This window comes from Bos mutus, chromosome 10, assembly GCF_027580195.1.
Source record: "Bos mutus isolate GX-2022 chromosome 10, NWIPB_WYAK_1.1, whole genome shotgun sequence".
Taxonomy (NCBI): Eukaryota; Metazoa; Chordata; class Mammalia; order Artiodactyla; family Bovidae; genus Bos; species Bos mutus.
In genome coordinates, this window is record NC_091626.1 from 17,342,310 (window position 1) to 17,369,831 (window position 27,522).

The following is a 27,522-nucleotide window of genomic DNA, read 5'->3' on the forward strand; positions in this document are numbered from 1 at the left end:
TCCATTTTCGCTTTTAGTTTTTGAATTTTATATTCAAGGTGGGTTTTTTATACTTTAATGTGCTTATTTGAGGATATTTAATTTAGTGTGGAATGTTGTATTACAGTTTCCTTGTTCTTCATGTTTGTTTTTGAAGGGGAAGGGAATTTTCATCAGTTTGAATGGGTTTCATTTTCTAGTCTTAAAATATTTTAGAGATATGTAGTCTATTTTTGCCTATTTCCTTTGTGAGTGTGGGTGATTTACAAGATTCTTAGGTCAAGGGTGTCTTCTTCTGTCAGTGTAGCCAAGCCAAGTATGGTGTGTTTGTGTGTGTGTGTGTGTGTGTGTGTGTGTGTGTGTGTGTGTGAATTTTGGGGAGAAGGGGTTGTGTATCTTCATTCTATTCTTTATTTTTTGGGTTCTCTTTTGTCTTGCATTTTCCCCTTTTGCTCCTTGCCCATTTTCATCTTCACCATCCAATTTCTAAAGACCTCTCTTCTACCTTCCTTCCTACCATCTCAAAAGCAATGTGTTTTTGAAGACTGCGACTGCAAATCATGTGCTTTTAAAAGTCCATTCTGTGTAGTGCTGGAAGAGCTATTGGAACGTTTCCAATATTTTTACACCAAATGTGGAATTTCTCTTTCTGGAAATGATTGTGGATTAGTCCACTACTAGTTCCCCATTTCTCTCTTGTGCAAGATTTTTTCCAAAGTGTCCTTCTGTGTGACCTACTTATATAGGTAACTTGATGCTTGAGCATTCTCTTTTTGTTTTGGGTATTGATTTTATGTAATTTGCCTGTTGTTCTTATAGTTTTTGTATTGCTTTTTGAAAGACAGACTGGGACATTGTGTTTATACCCTACATTTACCATATATATATATATATATGTATACATGCCTGTATGTGTGTAGATGTTTTATCTACATACTGTCTCTCCTATCAGAATGTAATTATCTTAAGAGTAGCAGTTCAGTTTTACTCATCTTTCTGCCCTTAGCAATAGTCTCAGTGCGTATCATACGCAATGCCCTTTAAGCCTTTCTTTTTCATATTAACAATTGAAACAAAATTGTAGTAACTGCACGTTACTGTTAATAAAGTTTCCTTTTCCCAAAGGCTGCAGATAACTAAAGGATTGTAACATGAAGTGAAAACCCTTCTAACTATGCAACCATGCCCATGTGCACTAGATAACCAGCACTAGGAATTATTATTTGATAACCTGAATATATAGAAATTGCCATGTTCCTTATGAGTGAAGGAATACAATTTACATAGTACTATAAAATGATGCTGTTTAGTTTAGAGAAGAGCCCCATGGTTCCTGAATGGCTACATTATTATTATTCTTGTGACTTGATTGTAAAATGAAATGAGAGATTTCAGGACTCTTTTGTTCAAATAAAGAAACAAGTAGCAATGTTGCTTTATGCTATCATATTTTAATTTGGTTGGGAAGGTCAAAAGTGCTGCAATGAATGTTTGATGTTCTGATGAAATCTTAAGGGAAATGTGTATTCACGAATACCAGTTTCCTACTGAACTCTTACAGTCATCCTGTCTGGATCATGCAGGAAATGAAATTTAGTGTAACTGCCATTTGAATAAGAGATAGATACTTTGTCAATTCATGATTCAGAAAGGGAAGTGATGGATAGGGATACAGGGATCAAACCTAAGAATATGTATGAATAAATAGTTTAAAGAAGAATATGTATGGCTGAGTCTCTTTGCTGTCCACCTGAAACTACCACAGCGTTGTTAATCAGCTATACTCCTACATAAAATAAAAAGTTGAAAAAAAATATACATAAGATCTATGTGCAAGTGTTATGGGCTGAATGAATCGTGTCCTCCCCTCACCCTGCACATTCATATGTTGAAGTCCTAATTCCTAGTACCTGAGAATATGACCTTATTAGGGAACACAGCATTTGAAAAAGTAATTAAGGTAGAATGAGGTCTTATGGTGGATCCTAATCTTGATAAGAATAGATTAGGACACCTACACCAAACAGAAGAAAAACCATGTGGAGATGGGGAGAAGATGGCCATCTCCAAGCCAAAGAGAGAGGCCTCAGAAAAGTAAACCCTGCTGACACCTTGCTCTTGGACGTTTATCCTTCAGAACTATCAGAAAATGAATTTCTGTTGTTTAAACTACCCAGTTTGTAGTACTTTGTTGAAAACGCTCCCAAACGAATATTACAAGGATACTCATCACAGGATTTTTTTAACAGCAGCTCAAGACAAAAACATAAGTGTCTGCCCAACAGTGGAGGTGCTGCTCTTTTCATATGGCAGTTTACCTATGTGTCCCTAGGGGGGAGATTTCACATGGTTTCTTTTTGTTTTTTGCCAGATTTTGGTTTTATACTTTTCTAAATTTCCTCACTTTATTATTATTAAATTTCCTCACTGTATTAGGGGTGAGGAAAAAATTTTTATAATTAGGAAAAAAAGGCAAAAGGAACAGCTATGAAGAAGACTGCTGATTTAATCTCATTATACACTTAAGATTTTTTGTTGCATAATTATGGAGTCAGGTAAAGTTTCAAAAGATTTTTTTTTCATGCATGGACACTGGTATAGTCCAAATAGATGCTAAATTGGATCATGAGGCCCCTGCTGTGTCAAGGGTTATATTTTTGCTGCCAAAATAATAGGTGTTGCGGGGCACCTCAGGGCTGAGAGTGGGACAGTGAGGAGGGGCATTTAGGTGTTTTGAGAACAGCAGTGTTTTATCAACTGGCATGGAAGTTATCTCAGAATTTTAACTAAGGCAGTTAGTTATATATCACATGTATATCAGTCTTACGTGTACATCTCATTCTTTTTAATGGCTGCATTTAATTTCATTATATGGATCACTCTCTATTTAATCAGTCTCTTATTGATGGTCATTTAGATAGTTTGCCTTTTTTTTGTTATTACAAGCACTGTCATAATTAATATGCATCTTTTTTCACATATTATTTTTGTGAAAGTGGGTTAGTGTATCACAATGTGAGTCTGGAGAAATCATCTTTCTCCTTAGAATTGTGAATCCTTTCCCAATATTAGCAAGGAGTTGTGAAGTTCACGTTAAAATCTGTAGTTTTAAGGGGATATTGAAGTTTAGGTCAGTGGTCTCAAATGTTGACTTTGTATTAGAATCACCTGCAGAACTATTAGGAATTATTCATCTATGACCCTACTCCTAGAGATTCTGATTTAGATCTGGATGGGTTCTAAGTATTCAATAAGCTTCACAAATGATTCTGATGCCCAGCCAGTATTAGCAGCTTCTGAAATACAGAAAAATTAATATTTTAAAAGAAGACAGGGTTGTATGATTTGTCAACTTCTAACATATCATAAGGAGTATGGGCGAAGAACTGAAGCTACCGAAGCTCTCATACCTGCTAGTAGGAGTGTGACTAGGTAAAACCATTCTGTGAAACTCTGGCAGCATCTATTAAGCTGAGCTTCTTAATAGCGTACTTTACACTCAGCAGTTCCACTGCTAGGTTTATACTCCATAGAAACGCTTAACATGTCCACCTGAATATTCTTAGTTGCCCTGTTTATAATAACCCCAGGCTGCAAACAAGACAGACGTCCACTAATAGTAGAATAGAGGAAGTAAATTGAATGCTGTGTTTACATAATGGAATATTACCCAGCAATGAGAGTCATCAAGCTGCAGCTGCAGACAATGTGGGTGAATCTCAAAAAAACCAAACAAAACAAACAACCAAAATGTGTAGCAAGAGAAGCCAGATTCAAACAAATGCATATGTACACTTTTATCTAAAACAGGAAATCTGTATCTGTAGTGTTAGAATCAGGAGAGTGGTTACCTTTGGGAGGTATACTGTAAAAGGACACAAAGGCATCCGAGTGTGGGTGATATTTTGATCTGGGTACTGGTTACATGGTATGTTCAGTTTGTTCAGAATCATCAAGCTGTGTACTTGTGATTTGTAGTCTTACTGTGTATTGTACGTTGATAAAAAGTTCAAAAATATTGTAAAACCATCATTAGGAGGAAGTTCCTCCAAAAAACAAAGTCACTTCATGACAGAATGATCTCGGGTGGCCCCAGCCTGCAACTGCTTGGAGCAGCGCTTGGCTCCCCAACCAGGAACTGAGGCTGGGTCATGGCAGTGAAAGCGCCAGGTCCTAGCCACTACACCAGTGGTCAGTGACAAGGCCCTGGCCCTTTGGCTTTGCAGAGAAGAATTTCCACAAAGGCAAAAAGCAGTGAAACAAGTGTTTATTAAGAGGAAAAAGAATACAGTATGTGTGGATAGGCAGACTCAGAAGGAGAGTCCCTGAGATGCGCCTGTGTGGCAGTTTAAATCACTTATATGGGCTGTTTCTTCCAGTTTTCCTTTGGCCAATCATTTTTATTTACCTGGTTCACAGTCTATATTTGGTATATCTCAAGATCCTTCCATGTGTATGCATGCATTTCTTAGCCAAGGTATCTGGATAGAATGCAAGGTATCTGGATAGAATGTCCCTTGACATTGCTTCCCCTTTGCCCTGCAAGGAGCCTTTTCTACACTTGTGTGGTTGGAGAGGTCTCCTGACTTCAGGAATGAGGGATATGTGGTCCAGGCAGGGCCCAGCCTTCTTCCTTAATTGCCTTGCTATTATCTTCTTGGAGTCTCCCTCCATAGAGAATGAATCTCCAACTGCTTTACCTTGAGGGAACCCATCTGTCTCCTGCCTCACTTCCACTAACTGTAAAAGGAACTTGGTCTGCAGTGGTGTGCTGGAGGCAGCTTATGCTGGCTCGCCAGAACAATTTCTGTGCATCTCATCACCTCAGCAACATCATCCTCTTAGCTTGAAATCAGCCATGTTGGAAATAGGTACACCGTGGAAACTGGCAAATGCTACATCAGGTTGTTGTTTTCTCAGAGAGCTGCTTATTTACTCAGTACTGAATTTAGATCTCTTTGTATGTGGGATATTATTTAGCCTGCTTCATAGCTAATATAATTAGTAAACAATATAAAGGTTGAAAGTGACTAAAATGAGCATGTCTTTGAGAATTATCTTATTTTGAGATTGCAAAGAGTCCTTTTTTCTTTTGTAAATTTAAGGAGGCTTATTTGCATTCACATATCAATTCAGTAAAAGGAAATATGTCATTAAGAACTTTCTTTGTCATTTTAAATTTGATTTTAGTGTCACAGATTAGCATTACAAGAACATTACCAGGTCCTGAAAGCTACCCTCAGTAATCAGAGTAACTATAAATCACCTGAGACAGAAGCTATGTTTTTGTTTTTTCTTTTTTTGTTGTTGTTTAGTCACTAAGTTGTGTCCAACTCTTCAACCCCATGGACTGCAGCACACCAGGCTTCCCTGTCCTTTACTATCTCCCAGAGTTGGCTCAAACTCATGTCCATTGAGTCAGTGATGTCATCTAAATATCTACCTCTTCCCTTCCCACACCCTTCTCTTCTTGCCCTCAGTCTTTCCCAGCATCAGGGTCTTTTCCAGTGAGTCAGTTCTTCGAATCAGGTGGCCAAGTATTGGCGCTTCAGCTTCAGCATCAGTCCTTCCTATTGAATATTCAGGGTTGATTTCCTTTTAGGACTTACTGGTTTGATCATTTTATTGTCCAAGGGACTCTTCAAGAGTCTTCTCCAGCACCACAGTTCGAAGGCATCAATTGTTTGGCGCTCAGCCTTCTTTATGGTCCAACTCTCACATCTGTACACGACTACTGGAAAAACCACAGCTTTGACTAGATGGACCTTTGTCTGCAAATTGTTGTCTCTGCTTTTTAATATGCTGTCTATGTTGGTCATAGCTTTTCTTCCAAGGAGCAAGCATCTTTTAATTTCATGGCTGCAGTCACCGTCCGCAGTGATTTTAGAGCCCAAGAAAATAAAAGCTGCCACTGTTTCCATTTTTTCCCCATCTATTTGCCATGAAATGCTGGGACCAGATGCCATGATCTTAGTTTTTTGTATGTTGAATTTAAGGTAGCTTTTTCACTCTCTTCTTTCACCTTCATTAAGAGGCTCTTTAGTTCCTCTTTACCTTCTGCCATAAGGGTGATACCATCTGCGTATCTGAGGTTGTTGGTATTTCTCCCCACAGTCTTGATTCCAGCTTGGGATTCATCCAGTCTGGTATTTCTCATGATGTACTTTGCATCTAAGTTAAATAAGCCTGGTGACAATATACAGCCTTGACGTGCTCCTTTCCCAATCTTGAAGCAGTCCATTGTCCCATGTCTGGTTCTAACTGTTGCTTCTTGACCTGCATACAGATTTCACAAGAGGTAGGTCAGGTGGTCTGGTATTCCTGTCTCTTGAAGAATTTTCCAGTTTGTTGTGATCTGCACAAAGGCTTTGGCATAGTCATGGAAGCAGAAATATGGTTTTCTGGAATTCCCTTGTTTTTTCTATGATCTAACGGATGTTGGCAATTTGGTCTCTGTTGCCTCTGCCTTTTCTAAATCCAGTTTGAACATCTGGAAATTCTTGAAGCCTAGCTTGAAGGATTTTGAGCACTACCTTGCTAGCATGTGAAGTGAGCACAATTGTGTGGTAGTTTGAACATTTTTTGGCATTGCCCTTCTTTGGGATTGGACTGAAAACTGACCTTTTCTAGTCCTGTGGCCATTGCTGAATTTTCAAAATTTGCTGGCATGTTGAGTGCAGCACTTTAAGAGCATCATCTTTTAGCATTTGAAATAGCTCATCTGTAGCTCCATCACCTCCACTGGCTTTGTTAGTAGTGATGCTTCCTAAGGCTCACTTGACTTCACACTCCAGGATGTCTGGCTCTAGGTGAGTGACCACATCATCATGGTTAACTGAGTCATTAAGAGCTTTTTTATATAGTTCTTCTGTTCTTGCCACCTTTTCTTAATCTCTTCTGCTTCTGTGATGTCCTTGCCATTTTTGTCCTTTCTTGTGCCTATCTTTGTATGAAATGTTCACTTGGTAACTCCAGTTTTCTTAAAGAGATCTCTCGTCTTTTCCATTCTATTGTTTTCCTCTATGTCTTTGCTTATTTCTCCTTGCTATTGTCTGGAACTCTGCATTCAACTGGATATATCTCTTTCCGTTTTTCATTTTATTGCTAGAAAATGAACATTGTAGCCTTGAAAAAACTTACAGAATTGTCATCTGCAATTCTGAGACACTCAACTCTGTGCTAGTGTCTCTGTCAGTCAAGTGCAGAGAGACAGATATTCTCCTGATTGAATTGTTGTCAATGGCATTGTTGTAACAAAAGGTATGTAGAGAGACAGTTTAACGTTTTTCTGTATTACATCTGTCAACTCTTTAACTCTCTGCCTTTTCACTGTCCTTTTGACTTTATCCATGGCCTTCTATTTATTTCTATCTGTTGTTGCTTTATCTTCTCAAGTTATTAGAATCTTTTAAACGTTGTGGTGGATAGGTTAAAGTACTTTAAGGGCTTCCCTCAAGGGAAATTTGAAGTTCTTTTTCCTGCTATGTGAAAACTTTTTTCCATCATGAGAAAAACATAGCGACTTATTATTAGAAGAGATCTTGAGATTCTTTACAGCAGTTCATTTCTAAGAACCCTTATCACCGTCATGCACTAAAAATTCTAGTGACTAGCATTAATTAACATGTATCAAACCTAGATGTTTGGAGCACCAAAAGAAACAGGAAAGTGAAAGAAAATGTAAATGGAGAAAAAAATATATGAAAAGAATATGTGTTAGTTTTGCTTGCTGTAATATTAAAAGTGATTATTAGGTTCAACAGTATTATTAGGTTCAGCGAGTTTTAATAAAGTTCCCCATCATCTTTTTGCTGAAGTATATAGTAGTCATTGATGATTGTTGTCTGGATCCATTCTTTCTATAGGGATTACAAGATGATATTCTGTCATTCTTCATTTTTAAATCTATGTTTCTTCTTTAGAGAAAACTTTTACTAGCTTTCTGGTTACCCTGAAGAACAATTTGTGCAGGAAAAATAGGGCAAATGCTTGACTCCCTTTATCTCCATCCCCTGCCTTTGACGTTTTTATTTTAATTAAAAAATTTTTTTTACCTCTAGAAGATCTGTGCCTTTTCAGATCTTCTTGGAGCTTACTCATATTTTCAAATTTCTTGAAATATAATTTTTATATTCTGTTTGATGATCGTTTTATATGAAGAAGTCACAAGTTTGATAGGGTCACCTATTGTTTTTGCTGGCTGTTAGAGTGCTTTATTTCCTTCTGAACTGTGAACCGTTTATTTATCTTAGCACCTGTCTTTGGGAATTCTTTGAGGTCTTGTTTAAAGGTAGGTTTCTCCATGGAGAAGTTTTGTTTCTGTCAGATGCCTATAGGCATAACAAGCCTTCGACTTTTTCAAAATATCACTTCTCCTCTTGAAATAATTTAGACCACCCATTTAGTGTGGATTCAGGTTGCAAATTGTGGTTTATGGTTACAAGTAACCAGGAAAGAATTTTCATCCTCACCTTAGCCCCAAGTTTTGAGATAAGCTATACTCCTGGGGTAGTGGATAGAAAAGTTTGTAACACATTTTGAGACTCTAGGCGTTGGGGTCTCAGTGTATATGTGACTTAGTCAGTTGTGTCTGATTCTTTGCTACCCCATGAACTGTAGCCCACCAGTCTCCTCTGTCCATGGAATTCTCGAGGCAAGAATACCGGAGTGGGTTGCCATTCCCTTCTCCAGAGGATTTTTCTGACCCAGGGATCGAACCTAGGTCTCCTGCATTGCAAGCAGATTCTTTACCTTCTGAGCCACCAGGGAAGCCCCTGGGGTCTCAAGGTTATGGACAAGTCTCCAGGTAGACTCTCCAATTTGGGTGGCCCCTGGGATTTGTCTTCTGTCCTCCAGCTTTAAAGATCATGAAAGCTGGAGCTCAGCTTCACTGTGTTCACTAAGTGCCCTCATAACAAAAAGGTGGGTTTCAATACCCTGCTTACCTCTCTGGCTTCCTACCTTTGCTTTTTTCTTTTTTTTGGTCTGTGTAATTCTTATGTATTTTTGGCAGGTCATGGATGCATTTGAGAAGATTTTAAGAATATATTTTATTTTTAGTTGTTTAAAACATATTTATATTTTTTAGTTGTTTTTAGCAACAGCCTCAGTCCACAAACTTAGTTCATCATTTTATCAGAAATACACTATCATTGTGTGCTCCTTTCTTTAACTGTCCTTCATTCTTTAGCACTTAGGTATTATCTTATTCATCTATCTCACTGCTGCTGCTGCTGCTAAGTCGCTTCAGTCGTGTCCGACTCTGTGCGACCCCATAGACGGCAGCCCACCAGGCTCCCCCGTCCCTGGGATTCTCCAGGCAAGAACACTGAAGTGGGTTGCCATTTCCTTCTCCAGTGCATGAAAGTGGAAAGTGAAAGGGAAGTCGCTCAGTCGTATCCAACTCTTAGCGACCCCATGGACTGCAGCCTACCAGGCTCCTCCATCCATGGGAGTTTCCAGGCAAGAGTACTGGAGTGGGGTGCCATTGCCTTCTCTGTTGATCTATCTTATTGATATCTTATTGATCTAGCTTATTGATATTTATGTTTATTAACTGTGTATATTTAAATCCTTGTGAGTACACTTGATTTATTCTATTTGATTTGTTCCATTTCATTTTAGCCTGCTAGACACATAGAAACTATTCAGTAAAATTCTCAATGATCAGTATAAAACAAGTGAGCTTTTCATTAAGGTTATCACAGAGTACATGGTATTTCATTGGTATGAAGGAGTGAAACCTATCTTACTTTTGGGAGAGGACTTTCTAATTAGAGAAATTTGACTGGCATTGAAGAATTCTTACTATGTGGTATACATGCATATATGGAAATTTTGTTTTTTCTCTGTTTTATTAAGCAAGCATAAAATGCGCTGAAATAGTTTATTTTCCTTTTGAGATGTAAGTTTTGGTCAGTGGGGACAGATTGTTCCTCTATAGGTATTTTAGCAGATAGGAAGCAGATGTGGCATTGGGAGGAGACTGCTAGGGGAAGAACAAATGTATGAGTAATCTGGAAAAAGATTAAAGTCAAACTATGAGTTAAATGTCAGCCTTTGGACCAAAACTTTTCCACTCTTGGTACTTTGAAGAGACAAGCAGCTGAGTGTTCTTAAAAAAGGAGAGACTGTTCTTAAAAGCCAGTACTACTCCACCATACTTACTGTTATTTTTCCAAGTGTTTTTGTTTTTTAACAATCTGATTCATACTTTCTTTGGCTAGGTAGGATATCGCTCTTCATTAGCCTGTGTTTGTACTTAAGGAGTCTTGTTTTATTTGATTAGAGAATGTCTTTAAAATCATGTGCCCTTTGTCAATGTGTTTCTAGGAATGTCTGGCATGTTTATTGGTCAAATGCCTTGCAGATGGAAATGAAATTTTGTGAGGAATCTTCTGGATCAAATATGAATCTATTTTTACTTTAATAAAATTATTCAAAGCATAAAGACTTCATTCTGGGTGTCAATACTAGCTGCTGATCTGGGAAGGATTGCCAGGAAAGTACCTGCTAAGGATTGCAATAATTTTCCCATTCCTGGTGCCTCTTTTTGGTTTTGCTTGAATTATAGACATAAGCCAGATGGGCATCAGTAGGTCTTCTAGATCTCTGAAGTGCTTCATGATGGCATTTACTGAGCATACTGTTTTTTCCCTATTTTTACTAACATGCCTTATAGTATTAGATTTCACTGAAGATATTGGTTTTTTGTGTGTTGTTGTCATTCCGTCAGTCAGTCATGTCCAACTCTTTGCTACTCCATGGACTGTAACACACCAGGCTCTTCTGTCCTCCACTGTCTTCTGGAGTTTGCTTAAATTCATGTCCACTGTGCCAGTCATGCTGTCTAACCATCTTATCCTCTGCTGCCCCCTTCTCCTTTTGCCTTCAATCAAGCTTTGTGTTTAACAACACTTATTAGAAATTATTAGACTAATTTCATTCTCCAGGGGAATACTTGAGAGGTAGAGCTAGGAACAGTTATAATCATTTTAGTTTAAAATTATACCTGCAATAAGGAATAAATCATGGACTCCCTGCAGCCCAGCTTGAAAATAAATAGTAAATAACAATACATTTAGAATATACCTACAGTGAGTGAAATTTTCCAGTTTTTCTGTGCTTCTGGATGTATTATTTCTACTTTTCAGTGCATCTCCCTAATTAGTGACAGATATCAAGTCACCGCAGTCTTATCAGGTCAGAACTTAGAGTTTAATTCTTTTCAGATATGCTGGGCCGTTGGAAAAAAAAATTGCTCTTCAGCATAGACTAGCTCTGTCGCTCATTAGTTAGTATCTTAATGTTGAAATAAGTTATCCCATCCTGTGGCAGCTGGAGGAAGACTTAATGAAAGTCTTTATGAAATATATCCTAACAGCCACTGACCACCAGCGTAGCATAGTGTTCCTGATAAAGGAGAGACGAGAGATGACAGGTAATCTGTCAAACATAGCTTTTTAATACTTTAAGTTTCCTCGTAAATCAATGTGTTGAGATGTAATCTACATGTCATAAAATACACCCACTTTAAGTGTAATGTTCCGTGAATCTTGACAAGGTATACATCCTTGTAACCACTACCTCAATCATTAACCCAAGAGAGAAACCTGAATGTTATTCTAGATTCCTCTCTTCCTCACATTCAAATAAGTATTCATTTCTGTTCATACTTCACTCTGAATTTCTATGGAACCTATTCTTGCCTCTTTATTCTCATAGCTACGATCTTTATATGATATGTTTGACCCTTACTTTTTTCACCTCTATTACTTACTGCAATCTACTTTATAACTGGTTTTTCACTTTTTCACTTTTTTCTTTATGCCTTCCCTAATGTTACTAAGTTAAGATTATTCTAGTCATATTAGCCCCCCTCCTTTGCTTCACATCCCTTGATGACCCTTCACAGTCATCAATTTCTTTTTCTTTATTGGAATATAATTGCTTTACAATATTGTATTAGTTTCTGCTGTATAATGAAGTGAATCAGCCATATGTATATGTATATCCCCTATGTCTTAAGCCTCCCCCCAACAGCCCCCATCCCACCTGTCTAGGTCATCACAGAGCAGTGAGCCGAGCTCCTGGTGCCATACGGCAGCTTCCCACTCTCTGCCCGTTTTACACGTGATAGTGTGTATGTGTTAATGCTGTTCTTTCAGTTCATCCCACCTCACCTCCCCTGCAAGTCTCTTCTTTACAGCTATACCTCTATTCCTGCCATGAAAATGGGTTCATTAGTACCACTTTTGTAGAGTCCATAACAGTATGCAGGTTCCTTAAAAAACTAAACTCAGCCATCAGTTTCTAAGTAAGGGACTGGCTCACAGTGGTAACTGACTTGATGACTTAACAGGTTATGAAATATACATGGAGAATTCGGATTTGTGAAGGGAAGGTGATGACTTAGTTTACTTAACAATGTGAAAGAAATAAGTTTGCCTTGTGTTTCAGTTTTAAAGTTACTCAAAGCATTTTATTTGACTCTAGCTGTATGTTAAAAGCTACAAGGGGAAGGAGAGAAGCATCTTTCAACATTCATTTCAAACACTATAAACTGTTACGAGATATTTTATATTGATAAAAAAATTTATCAATGCTAGGTAGGAAAAATTGCAATGTTTATTCAAGTTTACTTATATTCAAAGTGGTTATTATGTCTAAATTCAGAACACTCATATTCATTTGCATATACTAGCCTTTTAAAAAGTGTCTTCCTTAATTCTCTAACCATGTCTTGAAAAACTAAATGTGTTTATGAATTATGAAATTTACCTTTTAGACTGGTAAAGATAAGCTCTGAGGTAAAATATTGATAGAGTATCTCTACCTTGAATAGGAGGAAAATATAGAAGAAATATTTAAATATGACAATAAGTAATACAATAATTTTATTTTTGTTATAGATTTTATCTCACCTTAATTGCTAGGCATATAGGTTATTTTCTATACCATTAATATTCTAATCCTCTATGGCACCCCACTCCAGTACTCCTGCCTGGAAAATCCCATGGATGGAGGAGCCTGGTAGGCTGCAGTCCATGAGGTCGCTAAGAGTCGGACACGACTGAACGACTTCACTTTGACTTTTCACTTTCATGCATTGGAGAAGGAAATGGCAACCCACTCCAGTGTTCTTGCCTGGAGAATCCCAAGGACGGGGGAGCCTGGTGGGCTGCCGTCTGTGGGGTCTCACAGAGTCAGACACGACTGAAGCGACTTAGGAGCAGTAGCAGCAGCAGCTTTTCTTAATACAGAAGGGTATTTAACATAGTTCCTAATAAGTAAAGTAGTCCTAAAGTGCTTTTAGGCCTGTTTATCGGCTTCTGTGTTGGCTCAGATGGTAAAGAATCTGCCTGAAATGCAGGAGATCTGGGTTTGATCCCTGGGTTGGGAAGATCCCCTGGAGAAGGAAATGGCTACCCACTCCAGTATTCTTGCCTGGAGAATTCCATGTACAAAGGAGCGTGGCAGGCTACACTCCATGCAGTCACAGAGTCAGACACGAATGAGTGACTTTCACTTATATTAGTTATTTAGTCATTAAAGAGAGTGACTCTAATATAATTGAAATTTATCAGTCTGCTTTGAGGTATTATTTAGAAAAGTGATTATTTGCTTCTTTTAAAAAATGAGTCCTTAAAAAATTCAGAATAAAACTACCATGTAATCCAGCAAATCTTCTGGATATTTATCTGAAGAAAATGAAAATATTAACTTGAAAATATATAAACACTCCAATGTTCACTGCAGCATTATTTACAGTAGCCAAGATATGGAAACAACCTAAGTGTCCATTTATGGTTAAATGGATAAAGAGAGTGTGATACACACACGTGCACAATGAGTGTTATTCAGTCATAAGAAAGGATGAAATTTTGCCATTTGCAACTGCGTGGATGGACCTTGAGACCTATGAAGTAAGTCAGAAAGACAAATATGATCTCACTTATATGTGGAATCTGAAAAATAAAACATTAAGCTCATATATAAAAAACGGATTGGTGGTTGCCAGAGGTAAGGGCTGAGGTGTTGGTGAAATGGGTACAGAGTGGGTCTAAAGGTACAAACTTCCAGTTATAAATAAATAAGTCATGGGGTGTAACGTACAGCATGTCGGCTATAGTTGATGATATCGTATCGCATATTTAAAGATTGCCAAGAGAATAGATCTTAAAAGTTCTCATCACAAGAAAAAAATATTCGTAACTATGTATGGTGATGGATGTTAACACTAGTTAATAATGGGAACCATTTTGCAATATATACAAATATTGAATCATGTGCATACCTGAAGTTAATACAATATTGTATGTCACCTATAACTTAATAAAAAAATGAAAGTCCTGATTACAGTATCAGCAAGCAGATATTGACAAATGGATTCTAAAAATTATATGGAAAAGCTAAGACCTAGAACAGCAACACGATGCTGAAAAAGAACAGAGTCGGAGGACTGATACTGTCCTATTTCAAGACTTACTATAAAGATACAGTATTATACAGGCAGCACAGTATTGGTGAAAGAAGAATAGAAGATCCAAAAATATACCCACACAAATATAGTCAAGTGATCTTTGACAAAGGAGCACAGGCAATTCAGTGGAGAAGGAATAGTCCTTTCAATAAATGGCGCTGTGACAATAGAGTATTCATCTAAAAATGAATCTAGATGTAGACCTTATACCTGTTGCAAAATTAACTCAAAGTGGATTATACCTAAATATAAGACACAAAACTATTGAACTTCTAAAAGAAAACTCAAGAGAAAATCTAGGCACCCCTGGGTTTGGTAGGTTTTTAGATACAACACCAAAATTATGATCCATGAAAAAGGAAATTGGTAAGTTGGACATATTAAAATTAAAAACTTATGCCATGTGAAAGACACAGTTAAGAAAATGAAAAGAAGTCAGACTGGGAGAAATATTTCAAAACATATTCTGATAAAAGACATATTCATGATACAAGAAAAAGAATTCTTAAAACTCAGCAATAAGGAAACGATTACAAATCTACCCAAGAACTGAAAATGCAGAGAAGATATACAGATAGCAAATATGCATATGAAAAAAATGCCAACATCTTTGTCCTTTGGGAGTTGCATGTTAAAATTGTGAGACCACTGAACACCTATTGGAATGGCTAAAATTAAGAAAAAACTGACGCTTATGAAATGCTGATAAGACTAGAGAGCCATTAGGAATTCAAGATGGTACAGCTACTTTGGAAAACAATTTGGCAGTTTCTAAAAAGCTAAACATAGTTTTACTGTACAATCCAGCAACTGCACTGTTGAATATTTACCCAATTGAGATGAATATTTATGTTCACACAAAAACCTGAAGATGAATATTTATAGCCACTTTATTCATAATCGCTGAAAACTGGAAGTTACCAAGATATCTTCAATAGATGAATGGACAAACAAACTGTGATACAGCCAGAAATGGAATATGATTACTGAGTGATTTTTTTTTTTTTTAAAGAAGCTATGACGCCACAAAAAGGTATCAGTCCAGTTCAGTTCAGTTCAGTCGCTCAGTTGTGTCCGACTCTTTGTGACCCCATGAATCGCAGCACACCAGGCCTCCCTGTCCATCACCAACTCCTGGAGTTCACTCAGACTCTCATCCATAGAGTCAATGATGCCAACCAGCCATCTCATCCTCTGTCATCCCTTTCTCCTCCTGCCCCCAATCCCTCCCAGCATCAGAGTCTTTTCCAGTGAGTCAACTCTTCGCATGAGGTGGCCAAAGTACTGGAGTTTCAGCTTTATCATCATTCCTTCCAAAGAAATCCCAGGGCTGATCTCCTTCAGAATGGACTGGTTGGATCTCCTTGCAGTCCAAGGGACTCTCAAGAGTCTTCTCCAACACCACAGTACAGAAGCATCAATGCTTCAGCGCTCAGCTTTCTTCCCAGTCCAACTCTCACATCCATACATGACCACTGGAAAAACCATAGCCTTGACTAGACGGATGTTTGTTGGCAAAGTAATGTCTCTGCTTTTTAATATGCTCTCAAGGTTGGTCATAACTTTCCTTCCAAGGAGTAAGTGTCTTTTAATTTCATGGCTGCAGTCACCATCTGCCATGATTTTGGAGCCCAAAAAAATAAAGTCTGACACTGTTTCCACTGTTTCCCTATCTATCTGCCATGAAGTGATGGGACTGGATGCCATGATCTTCGTTTTCTGAATGTTGAGCTTTAAGCCAACTTTTCACTGTCCACTTTCACTTTCATCAAGAGGCTTTTTAGTTCCTCTTCACTTTCTGCCATAAGGGTGGTGTCATCTGCATATGTAAGGTTATTGATATTTCTCCCGGCAATCTTGATTCCAGCTTGTGCTTCTTTCAGCCCAGCGTTTCTCATGATGTACTCTGCATAGAAGTTAAATAAGGAGGGTGACAATATACAGCCTTGACGTACTCCTTTTCCTATTTGGAACCAGTCTGTTGTTCCATGTCCAGTTCTAACTGTTGCTTCCTGACCTGCATACAGATTTCTCAAGAGGCAGGTCAGGTGGTCTGGTATTCCCATCTCTTTCAGAATTTTCCACAGTTTATTGTGATCCACACAGTCAAAGGCTTTGGCATAGTCAATAAAGCAGAAATGGATGTTTTTCTGGAACTCTCTTGCTTTTTCCATGATCCAGCAGATATTGGCAATTTGATCTCTGGTTCCTCTGCCTTTTCTAAAACCAGCTTGAACATCTGGAAGTTCACAGTTCACATATTGCTGAAGCCTGGCTTGGAGAATTTTGAGCATTACTTTACTAGCATGTGAGATGAGTGCAATTGTGCAGTAGTTAGAGCATTCTTTGGCATTGCCTTTCTTTGGGATTGGAATGAAAACTGACCTTTTCCAGTCCTGTGGCCACTGCTGAGTTTTCCAAATTTGCTGGCATATTGAGTGCAGCACTTTCACAGCATCATCTTTCAGGATTTGAAATAGCTCCACTGGAATTCCATCACCTCCACTAGCTTTATTCGTAGTGATGCTTCCTAAGGCCCACTTGACTTCACATTCCAGGATGTCTGGCTCTAGGTGAGTGATCACACCATTGTGATTATCTGGGTTGTGAAGCTCTTTTTTGTGCAGTTCTTCTGTGTATTCTTGCCACCTCTTCTTAATATCTTCTGCTTCTGTTAGGTCCATACCATTTCTGTCCTTTATCGAGCCCATCTTTGCATGAAATGTTCCCTTGGTATCTCTAAATTTCTTGAAGAGATCTCTAGTCTTTCCCATTCTGTTGTTTTCCTCTACATCTTTTCATTGATCGCTGAGGAAGGCTTTCTTATCTCTGCTTGCTATTTTTTGGAACTCTGCATTCAGATGCTTATATCTTTCCTTTTCTCCTTTGCTTTTCACTTCTCTTCTTTTCACAGCTTTTTGTACGGCCTCCCCAGACAGCCATTTTGCTTTTTTGCATTTCTTTTCCATGGGGATGGTCTTGATCCCTGTCTCCTGTACAATGTCACGAACCTCAGACCATAGTTCATCAGGCATTCTATCTATCAGATCTAGTCCCTTAAATCTATTTCACACTTCCACTGTATAATCATAAGGGATTTGATTTAGGTCATACCTGAATGGTCTAGTGGTTTTCCCTACTCTCTTCAATTTAAGTCTGAATTTGGCAATAAGGAGTTCATGATCTGAGCCACAGTCGGCTCCTGGTCTTGTTTTTGCTGACTGTATAGAGCTTCTCCATCTTTGGCTGCAAAGAATGTAATCAATCTGATTTCAGTGTTGACCATCTGGTGACGTCCATGTGTAGAGTCTTCTCTTGTGTTGTTGGAAGAGGGTGTTTGCTTTGACCAGTGCATTTTCTTGGCAAAACTCTATTAGTCTTTGCCCTGCTTCATTCTGTATTCCAAGGCCAAATTTGCCTGTTACTCCAGGTGTTTCTTGACTTCCTACTTTTGCATTCCAGTCCCCTATAATGAAAAGGACATTTTTTTGGGGTGTTAATTCTAAAAGGTCTTGTAGGTCTGCATAGAACTGTTCAAATTCAGCTTCTTCAGCGTTACTGATTGGGGTACGAAAAGGTATGGATGTACCTTAATTGCATACTGCTAAGTGAAAGAAGTCTGTCTGAAAAGGCTGTAAATTATATAGTTCCAACTATATGAAATTCTGGAAAGGCAAAACTATATAGACTGTAAAAAGATCAGTGGTTGCTAGACATTCAGGGAGAAAGGAGGAGGGTTAAATGGGGAATTGTTTAGGTCCATGATAATTTCTTGGTGGATACATGACATTATGTGTTTGTCGAAATTCACAGAACTTTACAGCATAGTTAACCTTAATGTATGCATATTAAAAAATAATTTAGGAGATTGGAGAATCCCAGGAAGAAATGAATATAGACTATAACAAGAGAATGTAACCACATTTCAATTGTATGGAACAACCTTCTTGAAGGTGTGAGCAAGGAAGAGTGGGAGGGGAAGGTGCTAACCTAAGTAACTTTGGAAACGAGTCTATAAGATTAGATGCAAAAGGAATTACACATTATCATTATGCTTTTGTTAATAAAGTGATTTCCCAAGAGGGTACAACAAATTGAAAATTCTCATACCACTATACATATATTCTGGAATTAATAATTAGCTAAATGGATGAGAGATGGTGAGAGCCAGATTTCTCCTGGTTGGAGTAGGAATTTACAGATAAGTAAGGGGAGATCCTTTTGGTGATAGAGTTGGAAACATCAGTTTGAACTCATGTTTAGCTTAATATAGACACAGATGGTTAGAGAAAAAATATACATATACACACAGGTTGGTATACATGCATATATTTCCTTGCTCTGTCATCAGAGGGCCTAAAAGGAATGATAGTAGTAAATAGTACACCTTGCCACCAGATCTTTGTTTCTAATGCCATTTCCCAATAAAGGAAACCATGGCTTCTTGAAGAAATGGCTGATTCTAACACTGGAGTAGGAAATATGCAGTAGAGAATCTTATAATGCTGGAAAGTAAGGAAGTGCTTAGAAAAACAAAAAAAATCCATGTTAATAGGGGTATGTCAAAGGGACATAGGAGCCAACTGAGAGAGCTTCCAACAGCCAAAGCTGGAACAATTTGAACAATAAAAAATAAATAAAGATGTACTGGATTATAACCCAAAGAATGAAATGAAATGTCCATGAATAGAAACCCAATATAAATAAATAAACAAGAAAAAGACCACCTTCCTTGGAAGAAGAATTCCAATTAATTTACGTAGATACTATGTCCTCAGTGAGAGGAAATTGAACTTCCACTCCCTCAGAATGGGCTGCACATAACGACTTCCCCCCAAAGAATTCAGGGTGGAAAGAAGGGGAGAGAAGAGTAACTTTACATTGGAGGAGCGTAACAAACACTGCTTCAGTCAGGTGATCAAGGTCAACTTTCAACAATGGTGTCATATTAATTAATAGTATGTAGTGTAATCCCATGGATGGAGGAGCCTGGTAGGCTATAGTCCCTAGGGTCACAAAGAGTTGGACACGACTGAGCGACTTTTTACTTTACTTTACTGTAATCCTAATCATGAAAAAAATCAGATAAATTCCAATACAGGGTCAGTCTACAGAATAACAGATCAGTGCTCCTCAAAACTGTCAAGGTTATCAAAAATGTCACAGCCAAGAGGAGCCTAAGGAGACCTTACAACTAAATGTCATGTGATATCTTGGATGGGGTCCTGGAATTGGAAAGGGGCATTAGATAAAACTAAAGAACTCTGGATAAAATATTGAGTTAGTAAGAATATATCAATATTTGTTCATTAATTGTAAAAAGTATACTAATCCATGATGTTAATAATAGAGGAAACTTGGTCTGGAGCATGTGGGAACTCTGAACTGTCTTCTCAGTTTTTCTGTAAATCTGAAGGTGTTCTAAAAAATAATGTATGTTAAACAAAATGAAGTGTTATTTGAAGGGCTCACAGTAATCCCCTGGTTTCTGTCTCTCCTCCAGTTTTGAGAGTGTTTGCTGCCTCGCTGATTCCACTTCTCTCTCAGACATCACCTTTGATGGCAATCCCATAGCTCAAGAGTCATGGTACAAGCACACAATCCTTCAGAATATGATGCAGCTGCGCCAGCTAGACATGAAGAGAATCACAGTGAGTGAGAACTCTTCTCAAGTGCTCACCATATTGGTTTACTTAGCAAGGGCTAGGAATATAGAGTGCATATTCTTTGCTTAATATGCTGATTTTTAACAATATATGGATTATCATGACTATATACTTCATAATTATAAAGAGAAACTTTCTGTTTTACCTCTTATCCATATTCCCAATTTCACTGCATTAAGTTCCTAGTTTTCTGTTGAAATTAATCATCATGCTTGTTTTTCATTCTTGCTTAATATCCAACTACCCGTTTACTTTGGAATAGATGAGTAAGGATTTCATTGGTGAGTTACATAGTGTAATGGCTAAGACGGGTGCTGGAGCCAGATTGCTTGAGTCTGAATCCTGGATTGACCACTTTCTAGTCGTTGGACCTTTGACCATTTACTTAACCTTTCTATCTAATTTTCCTCAAAGTAAAATGGGGATCATAAGTATGTCATATGATGCTTGTCAAGATAAAGTTAAGTACTAAACCTTAGAACAGTGTGAATCTTCCAGGAAACATAATCAGTTTAGTTGAGTTCAGTTCAGTCGCTCAGTCGTGTCCGACTCTTTGTGAACCCATGAATCGCAGCACGCCAGGCCTCCCTGTCCATCACCAAGTCCCGGAGTTCACTGAGACTCACGTCCATCGAGTCAGTGGTGCCATCCAGCCATCTCATCCTCTGTCATCCCCTTCTCCTCCTGCCCCCAATCCCTCCCAGCATCAGAGTCTTTTCCAATGAGTCAACTCATAGCATGAGGTGGCCAAAGTACTGGAGTTTCAGCTTTATCATCATTCCTTCCAAAGAAATCCCAGGGCTGATCTCCTTCAGAATGGACTGGTTGGATCTCCTTGCAGTCCAAGTGACTCTCAAGAGTCTTCTCCAACACCACAGTGCAAAAGCATCAATTCTTCAGCGCTCAGCCTTCTTCACAGTCCAACTCTCACATCCATACATGACCACAGGAAAAACCATAGCCTTGACTAAACAAACCTTTGTTGGCAAAGTAATGTCTCTCCTTTCGAATATGTTATGTATGTTGGTCATAATTTTCCTTCCAAGGAGTAAGCGTCTTTTAATTTCATGGCTGCAGTCACCATCTGCCATGATTTTGGAGCCCAAAAAAATAAAGTCTGACACTGTTTCCACTGTTTCCCCATCTATTTCCCATGAAGTGATGGGACCAGATGCTGTGATCTTCGTTTTCTGAATGTTGAACTTTAAGCCAACTTTTTCACTCTCCACTTTGACTTTCATCAAGAGGCTTTTAGTTCCTCTTCACTTTCTGCCATAAGGGTGGTGTCACCTGCATATCTGCAGCTGTTATTATTATTCCTTTTGATGCTATATTTCTCAAATTATCTCCTTTTTTATTCATTCTGTCTCCATGGTAGACATTGTTCACAGTACAAGTTTTTATATGGCTCCTGAGCTAAGTGAAAAACTGCTTATAGTGCTCCTCCTTTTAGGTGTACAATGCACATAAGCATACTTTAGCCTCTAAGAAGTTCTATAAGAAAGAAACTTGCCTGAATTTGTTTTGTTGCATCTGAAATTTATTGGAACAGAAAATATCTGTTAATGATCTCAGTTTTATAATCTCTGACCTAGAAAATATCCTAAACTTCCACTGTTTTCTTACTTTTAGACTGTGCTAATTCTATGTGGATTTTTTTTTTTTTTTTTTTTTTTGGTCTATATCTTGTGTCTGCTGGTTTCTTAGTTCCCCAGCCAGGGATTGAACTTGTACCTTCAGCAGTGAAAGCACAGAGTCCTAACCACTGGAAAGCCAACAAATTCCCTGATGTGGATTCTGAGTGATCACTTAGGTTTATTCAATTGCCAGTTGACTCCACTGGTTTCACAGTGTGTGCCATTCACATTTCTACCTTTATTTTTTTGTGCTCCAAAATCACTGCAGATGGTGATTGCAGCCATGAAATTAAAAGACACTTACTCCTTGGAAGGAAAGTTATGACCAACCTAGATAGCATATTCAAAAGCAGAGACATTACTTTGCCAACAAAGGTCCATCTAGTCAAGGCTATGGTTTTTCCAATGGTCATGTATGGATGTGAGAGTTGGACTGTGAAGAGGCTGAGTGCTGAAGAATTGATGTTTTTGCACTGTGGTGTTGGAGAAAACTCTTGAGAGTCCCTTGGACTGCAAGGAAATCCAACCAATCCATTCTAAAGGAAATCAGTCCTGGGTGTTCTTTGAAAGGACTGATGCTGAAGCTGAATCTCCAATACTTTGGCTACCTCATGCGAAGAGTTGACTCATTGGAAAAGACTCTGATGCTGGGAGAGATTGGGGGCAGGAGGAGAAGGGGACAACAGAGGATGAGATGGCTGGATGGTATCACTGACTTGATGGACATGAGTTTGGGTAAACTCCGGGAGTTGGTGATGGACAGGGAGGCCTGGTGTGCTGTGATTCATGGGGTCGCAAAGAGTCAGACATGACTGAGCGACTGAACTGAACTGAATATTATGGACATCAAGGTGGCTAACAGGCAAAGTGTTGATGAATTCATAAATACTAGGAATCTTCTAGGGTTCTACCTCTGTCTTTGTTCCAGCATGGAGAAAAGATTCTTTGTCTTCTCAGTTTGTTTGGATCTATACTGGCCACTCTGTCTCATACTTTTGCTCTTCTCTTCTTGTCTTTCTTAGTTAAGGATCTTTAGTACTCTTTTCCTGTTGAGGTTGCAATGCACAGGGTGAGAAATGAAGCTAACCCATTTATATAAATTAGTAATTATATTGTGTGTTTCTCATAGTAAATTTATGTCAATCTTGTCTACTCAGCTAATTTATATGGTCCTTAAGGACAGAAGCCATTCTTCATCTTCCTTGCCTGATATATGGAGTTGTTTTATACATGTTTATTTTCTTTCCTTCTCTATCTCATACAATGCTGAGAATGTAGTAATATTCAGTAAAGACTTTTGGGTTGAGTAAAATTTACCCATTTCCATGCCTTAAATAAAAGGAAAGTTGTATTAGTTGTTCAGTCATAGTCATGTCCAACTCTTTGTGACCCCATGGACTGTAACCTGCCAGGCTTCTCTGTCCATGGAATTTTCCAGGCAAGAATACTAGAATGGGGAGCCATTCCCTTCTCCAGGGGCTCTCCTGGACCCAGGGATCAATGGGCTTCCCTGGTGGCTCAGACAGTAAAGAATCTGCCTGCGATGCAGGAGACCTGGGTTTGATCCCTGGGTCAGAAAGATCCCTTGGAGAAGGGAAGAGCTATCCACTCCAGTATTCTTGCCTGGAGAATTCCATGGACAAGAGAGCCTGGTGGGCTACAGTCCATGGGGTTGCAAACAATCTGACACAACTGAGCAATTAACACTTTTCACTTTCATGTCTGAAATAAGGGAGAACAAACAATACTATCTATAATCGTTGTCCTTGTAAATTCCCTAGAATGTGCTTGCTTGGTAAGGAGATGAGGAAAATCCCCTGGGATGGGAGAGGGCCAGCTCTTCTGCTAAATATAGAGCAGCAATCCTTGTGCATCTGTTCCTCCACTGTTAATTTTAGAAATTCAAGAAATTTTAATGGAAATAATCTCAAAGTTACAGAAAAGTTGTAAGTACAGTACAAAGAACTTTGTTTTATTGAACGATTTGAGAATAAGCTGCTAACTCAATTCCCCAAGTGCTCTGAATACTTCATGGTATATCTTGCAAGCAAAGACATTCTCTCATGTAAACAGTATAACCAACACCATCAAGAAATAAACGTTGAATGATTGCTAGTGTCTAATCCTCACACCACATTCAGACTTTACCAAGCATATTAATAATGTTCTGCGGGGCAGAATGATCCGTTTGGAATGATCCATTGCGTAGAGGCACATTTTGTTGTCAGGTGTCTGCTGTCACCATATTTCCTGAACAGTTTCCTAGTCTTTCCTTGACTTCATGACTGACATTTATGAAGATTACAGGTCAGTTATTTTATAGAATGACCCTTAATTAAAGTTTTAGTCGATGTTTCCTAATGATTAATTAATAGTTATAGCTTTTTGGCCTAATATCACACAAGTGATTTTGCATTTCTCTTATTGTATCCTATTGAGTGTTCTGTAATTTATATGTATATCTTTATTGATGTTGTTTACTTTAAGATGGTGTCTGTGAGGCTTCTGCATGTGAAATTATTCCCATTCCCTTTTCTTTTGGTGTTCTGAGATTCAATTTCCAACGTGGAGGGCAGGGTTCCTCACACCTCCAGTAAGAAATTCTCAGAACACCAGCTCAGTGTTCAAGAATTCAATTTGGACACTATCCACCTGGAGATAGCATCAGGTTCCACAGGTTGAGGGCTCAGTCTGGAAAACTGCACGTGTACCCTCCCTGCTCTGCCAGATGCCAGTAACAAGTCCAGGTTATTACCTGTACTTCTGACCTACTGGAAGAAACTGTTAGGTTGGCCAAAAAGGTTATTTGGGTTTTTCCATAACAACTTATGGGAAAACCTGAGCAAACTTTTTGACTAACCCAGTACTTAACTAGGTCACCGGTTTATTGTAAAATGATATAACTCAGAAACAACCAGATGAAAGGGATGCACAGGGCTTGGTGGGAAGGGACAAAGAGCTTCTGAGCATACCACTCTCCCCAGATGTCCAGGTTTCACCAACCCCGAAGCTCTGTGAACCTGTCCCTTTGGATTTTTTATGCAGGCTTCATTAAATAGTCATGATTGATTATATCATTGGCTATTGGCAATTGATTCAACCTTCAGCTCCTCTTCTCTCCCTGGAGGTCTGGGGGTGCCATGGAAAGTTCCAGCCTTCTTAATTGCCTGGTTGGTTCTCCTGGCAACCAGCCTCCATCATTAGATGAGGTCCAACGTCATCTCATTAATGAAACAATAGACGCCTTTATCACTCTACACACTGAGGAAATTCCCAGGGTTTGAGGAGCTGTGAGCCAGAAACTGGGATGAAGATCAAACATGTATTTCTTACAATAAATCATACTATCACACTTCTGTAATTCTGTACCTCATAAAAGTTTCAGTTTATTAACTTATTCATATCAGTATAGACTCATGGTATTTTGTCTCACCTTTTGTTTATACCTTTTTAGTAACTTTAATTTGTAAAGAATATACCTTGTAAAAGACTTTCTATAAATTTTTCAACCTGGGCTAGTATTGACAAACACTAGCCCATGAGCGGGCCACCTGTTTTTGTAAATAAAGTTATATTAGAACACAATCATGTCCACTCACTTATGTGTTTATATCTGCTTTAAGGCTACACTGGCAAAATTGAGTAGTTGTTAAAGAAACTATATAGCCTATGACCCTGAAATATTTACCATCTGGCTGGAAAATTTTATTGATGCCAGTTCTATAGCTACTGTTTTCTAGCTGGAGTGGATTACATAGATACCTCATGAACTTGTGTGTACTGTGGCTCTGGGTCCCCAAAGAGTGTGCCAAAGATACTGCAGTGAACTCGCAGGGGTGTTGTGGAGAATTTTTAATTTTCAAGCAAAAGGCAATGAGATTTGATATCTGTGAGACCCTGAGAAAACTTAGCTTAAGGTAGTTTACCATCGGTCACAATGTATTTCTCTCTATGGCATTATATCCTGGCCAAGCTGCCTTTCAGTGACCGTTGTGATGAAAACAAATACTAAAATCACTGTAGAGCAGGAAATGAGGGTGACAGTATCCAATCTAATTCTCATATTTGAGAAGCTGTGTAATGCCTTACAGATACACACATTTCATTAGTAAGTTTTATGGTTATTCAAGAATGGTATTTTTTATTTAACTTAAATTATTATTTTGGAAATGATTCCCTGGTGGCTCAGCTGATAAAGAATCTGCCTGCAATGTGGGAGACCTAGGTTCGATCCCTGCGTTGGGAAGATCCCCTGGAGGAAGGGAATGGCTACCCACTCCAGTATTCTGGCCTGGAAAATCCAATGGACTGTGTACTCCATTGGGGTTGCAAAGAGTCGGGCATGACTAAGCGACTTTCACTAAGTTGCTAGAACATGAATCTTGTTGTTTACTAACTACTTAATAAACAGAGCTTTAACATATTTTTTCTGACCTAGTGGTACCATGGAAAAATTCCTAAGACAGTCTTAGGCACCTTGGAATTTCTGCTCTAGGGTGTGTATTAGACTCTAGAGATGACAAGATCAGAATTGTAATTAACAGCCTCAAGTTACTTACAGTCAAGTACAGAGGCAGGCATGCAGCCAGATTATAATGCAAAGTGACAAACTAGTTAGATAAAATTGATTGATAAATAGATATGTGTATGTTTATACACACACACACACACACACACAGCACCATGATATCAAACAGCAAGGCTGTCCTATGTATACTGGAGAAATAGAAAAAAATCCCAAAGGAGAAAATACTTGACTTGAGACTTGAAGAGGGCCAGAGACAAAGGAGAATATATCAGTATGAAAGTATTCTGGAGAGAGAGAAGGCACGCACAATGCGTGTGTGAGGATGGGTGTGAGGATGTAGCAACTCAGAGTGGTTCAACATGGCTGAGCACTGAGTGTTCATAGGTGAGAAGAGGAGCCGGAAAAGGATGCATGACCAGTAAAAGCTGAGTCATGAAGAGGGTGTTTTAGGCCATAAGAAAGAGTTTAGATTTTTGTGTTGAATATAGTAGGAAACTCTCGAAGAGTTTAAGATACCTAAATTGGATTTGCCTATTGAAAAGGTTGTCTGAGTAGCAGCCCAGAGGACACATTGGGAAAGATAGGATGAGTGATAAGATGAGAAGCAGGGTTAGTCAGGATAAGAGCTTCTGGGGGGTCTGATCTAGAGGAATGGCAAGAGGTAATATGGTATCTCAAGATAATGTGAGTTGCTGGCCTCTATTCCTATTTTGCTTTTCTTATCTCTGTTAGGAAGAATGACTTTTAGTCAGTAAAGAGAAGAAATAGATATTAATAAAGTGAAAATAAAGCCTTGGATAGGTGAATAAAAAGTTTGAATCCAGACCTATTAGGGGCTAAAGGTCGTTATGGGGATTCCCAGGTGGCACTAGTGGTAAAGAATCTGCCTGCCGATGCAGGAGACTAAGAGATGCAGTTTTAATCCCTAGGTCAGGAAGATCCCCTGAAGTAGGAAATGGCAACACGCTCTAGTATTCTTGACATGAAAGAAAAATTTCATGGACAGAGAAGCGCTGGCGGGCTACAGTCCGTGGGGCCACAAAGAGTCTGACACAACTGAGCACATAGCCTAAAGGGCCTCACAGTAAATATTTTAGGCTTCGGGGGATATACAGTCTGTGTTGAAAGCTATTCAACTCTCTCATTGTAAAGTAAAAGCAGGCATGAACAATACATAAAAGTGAGCATGGCTGTGTTCCAATAAAACTTTATTTACGGAAACAGATGGCA

The 27,522-nt window shown here is 38.6% G+C and overlaps 1 protein-coding gene across 4 annotated transcripts in view; it reads left to right on the forward strand.

Moving 5' to 3' along the window:
- The window catches only part of LRRC49 (leucine rich repeat containing 49), a 149,449-nt gene that overhangs the window by 62,356 nt on the left and 59,571 nt on the right, over positions 1 to 27,522 (forward strand). For all 4 annotated transcript variants that reach the window (XM_070378500.1, XM_005911159.3, XM_005911160.2 and 1 more), the window contains one exon: positions 19,965 to 20,112. In XM_070378500.1, the coding sequence (XP_070234601.1) occupies positions 19,965 to 20,112 (148 nt within the window). The remainder of the gene's footprint in view (positions 1 to 19,964; positions 20,113 to 27,522) is intronic.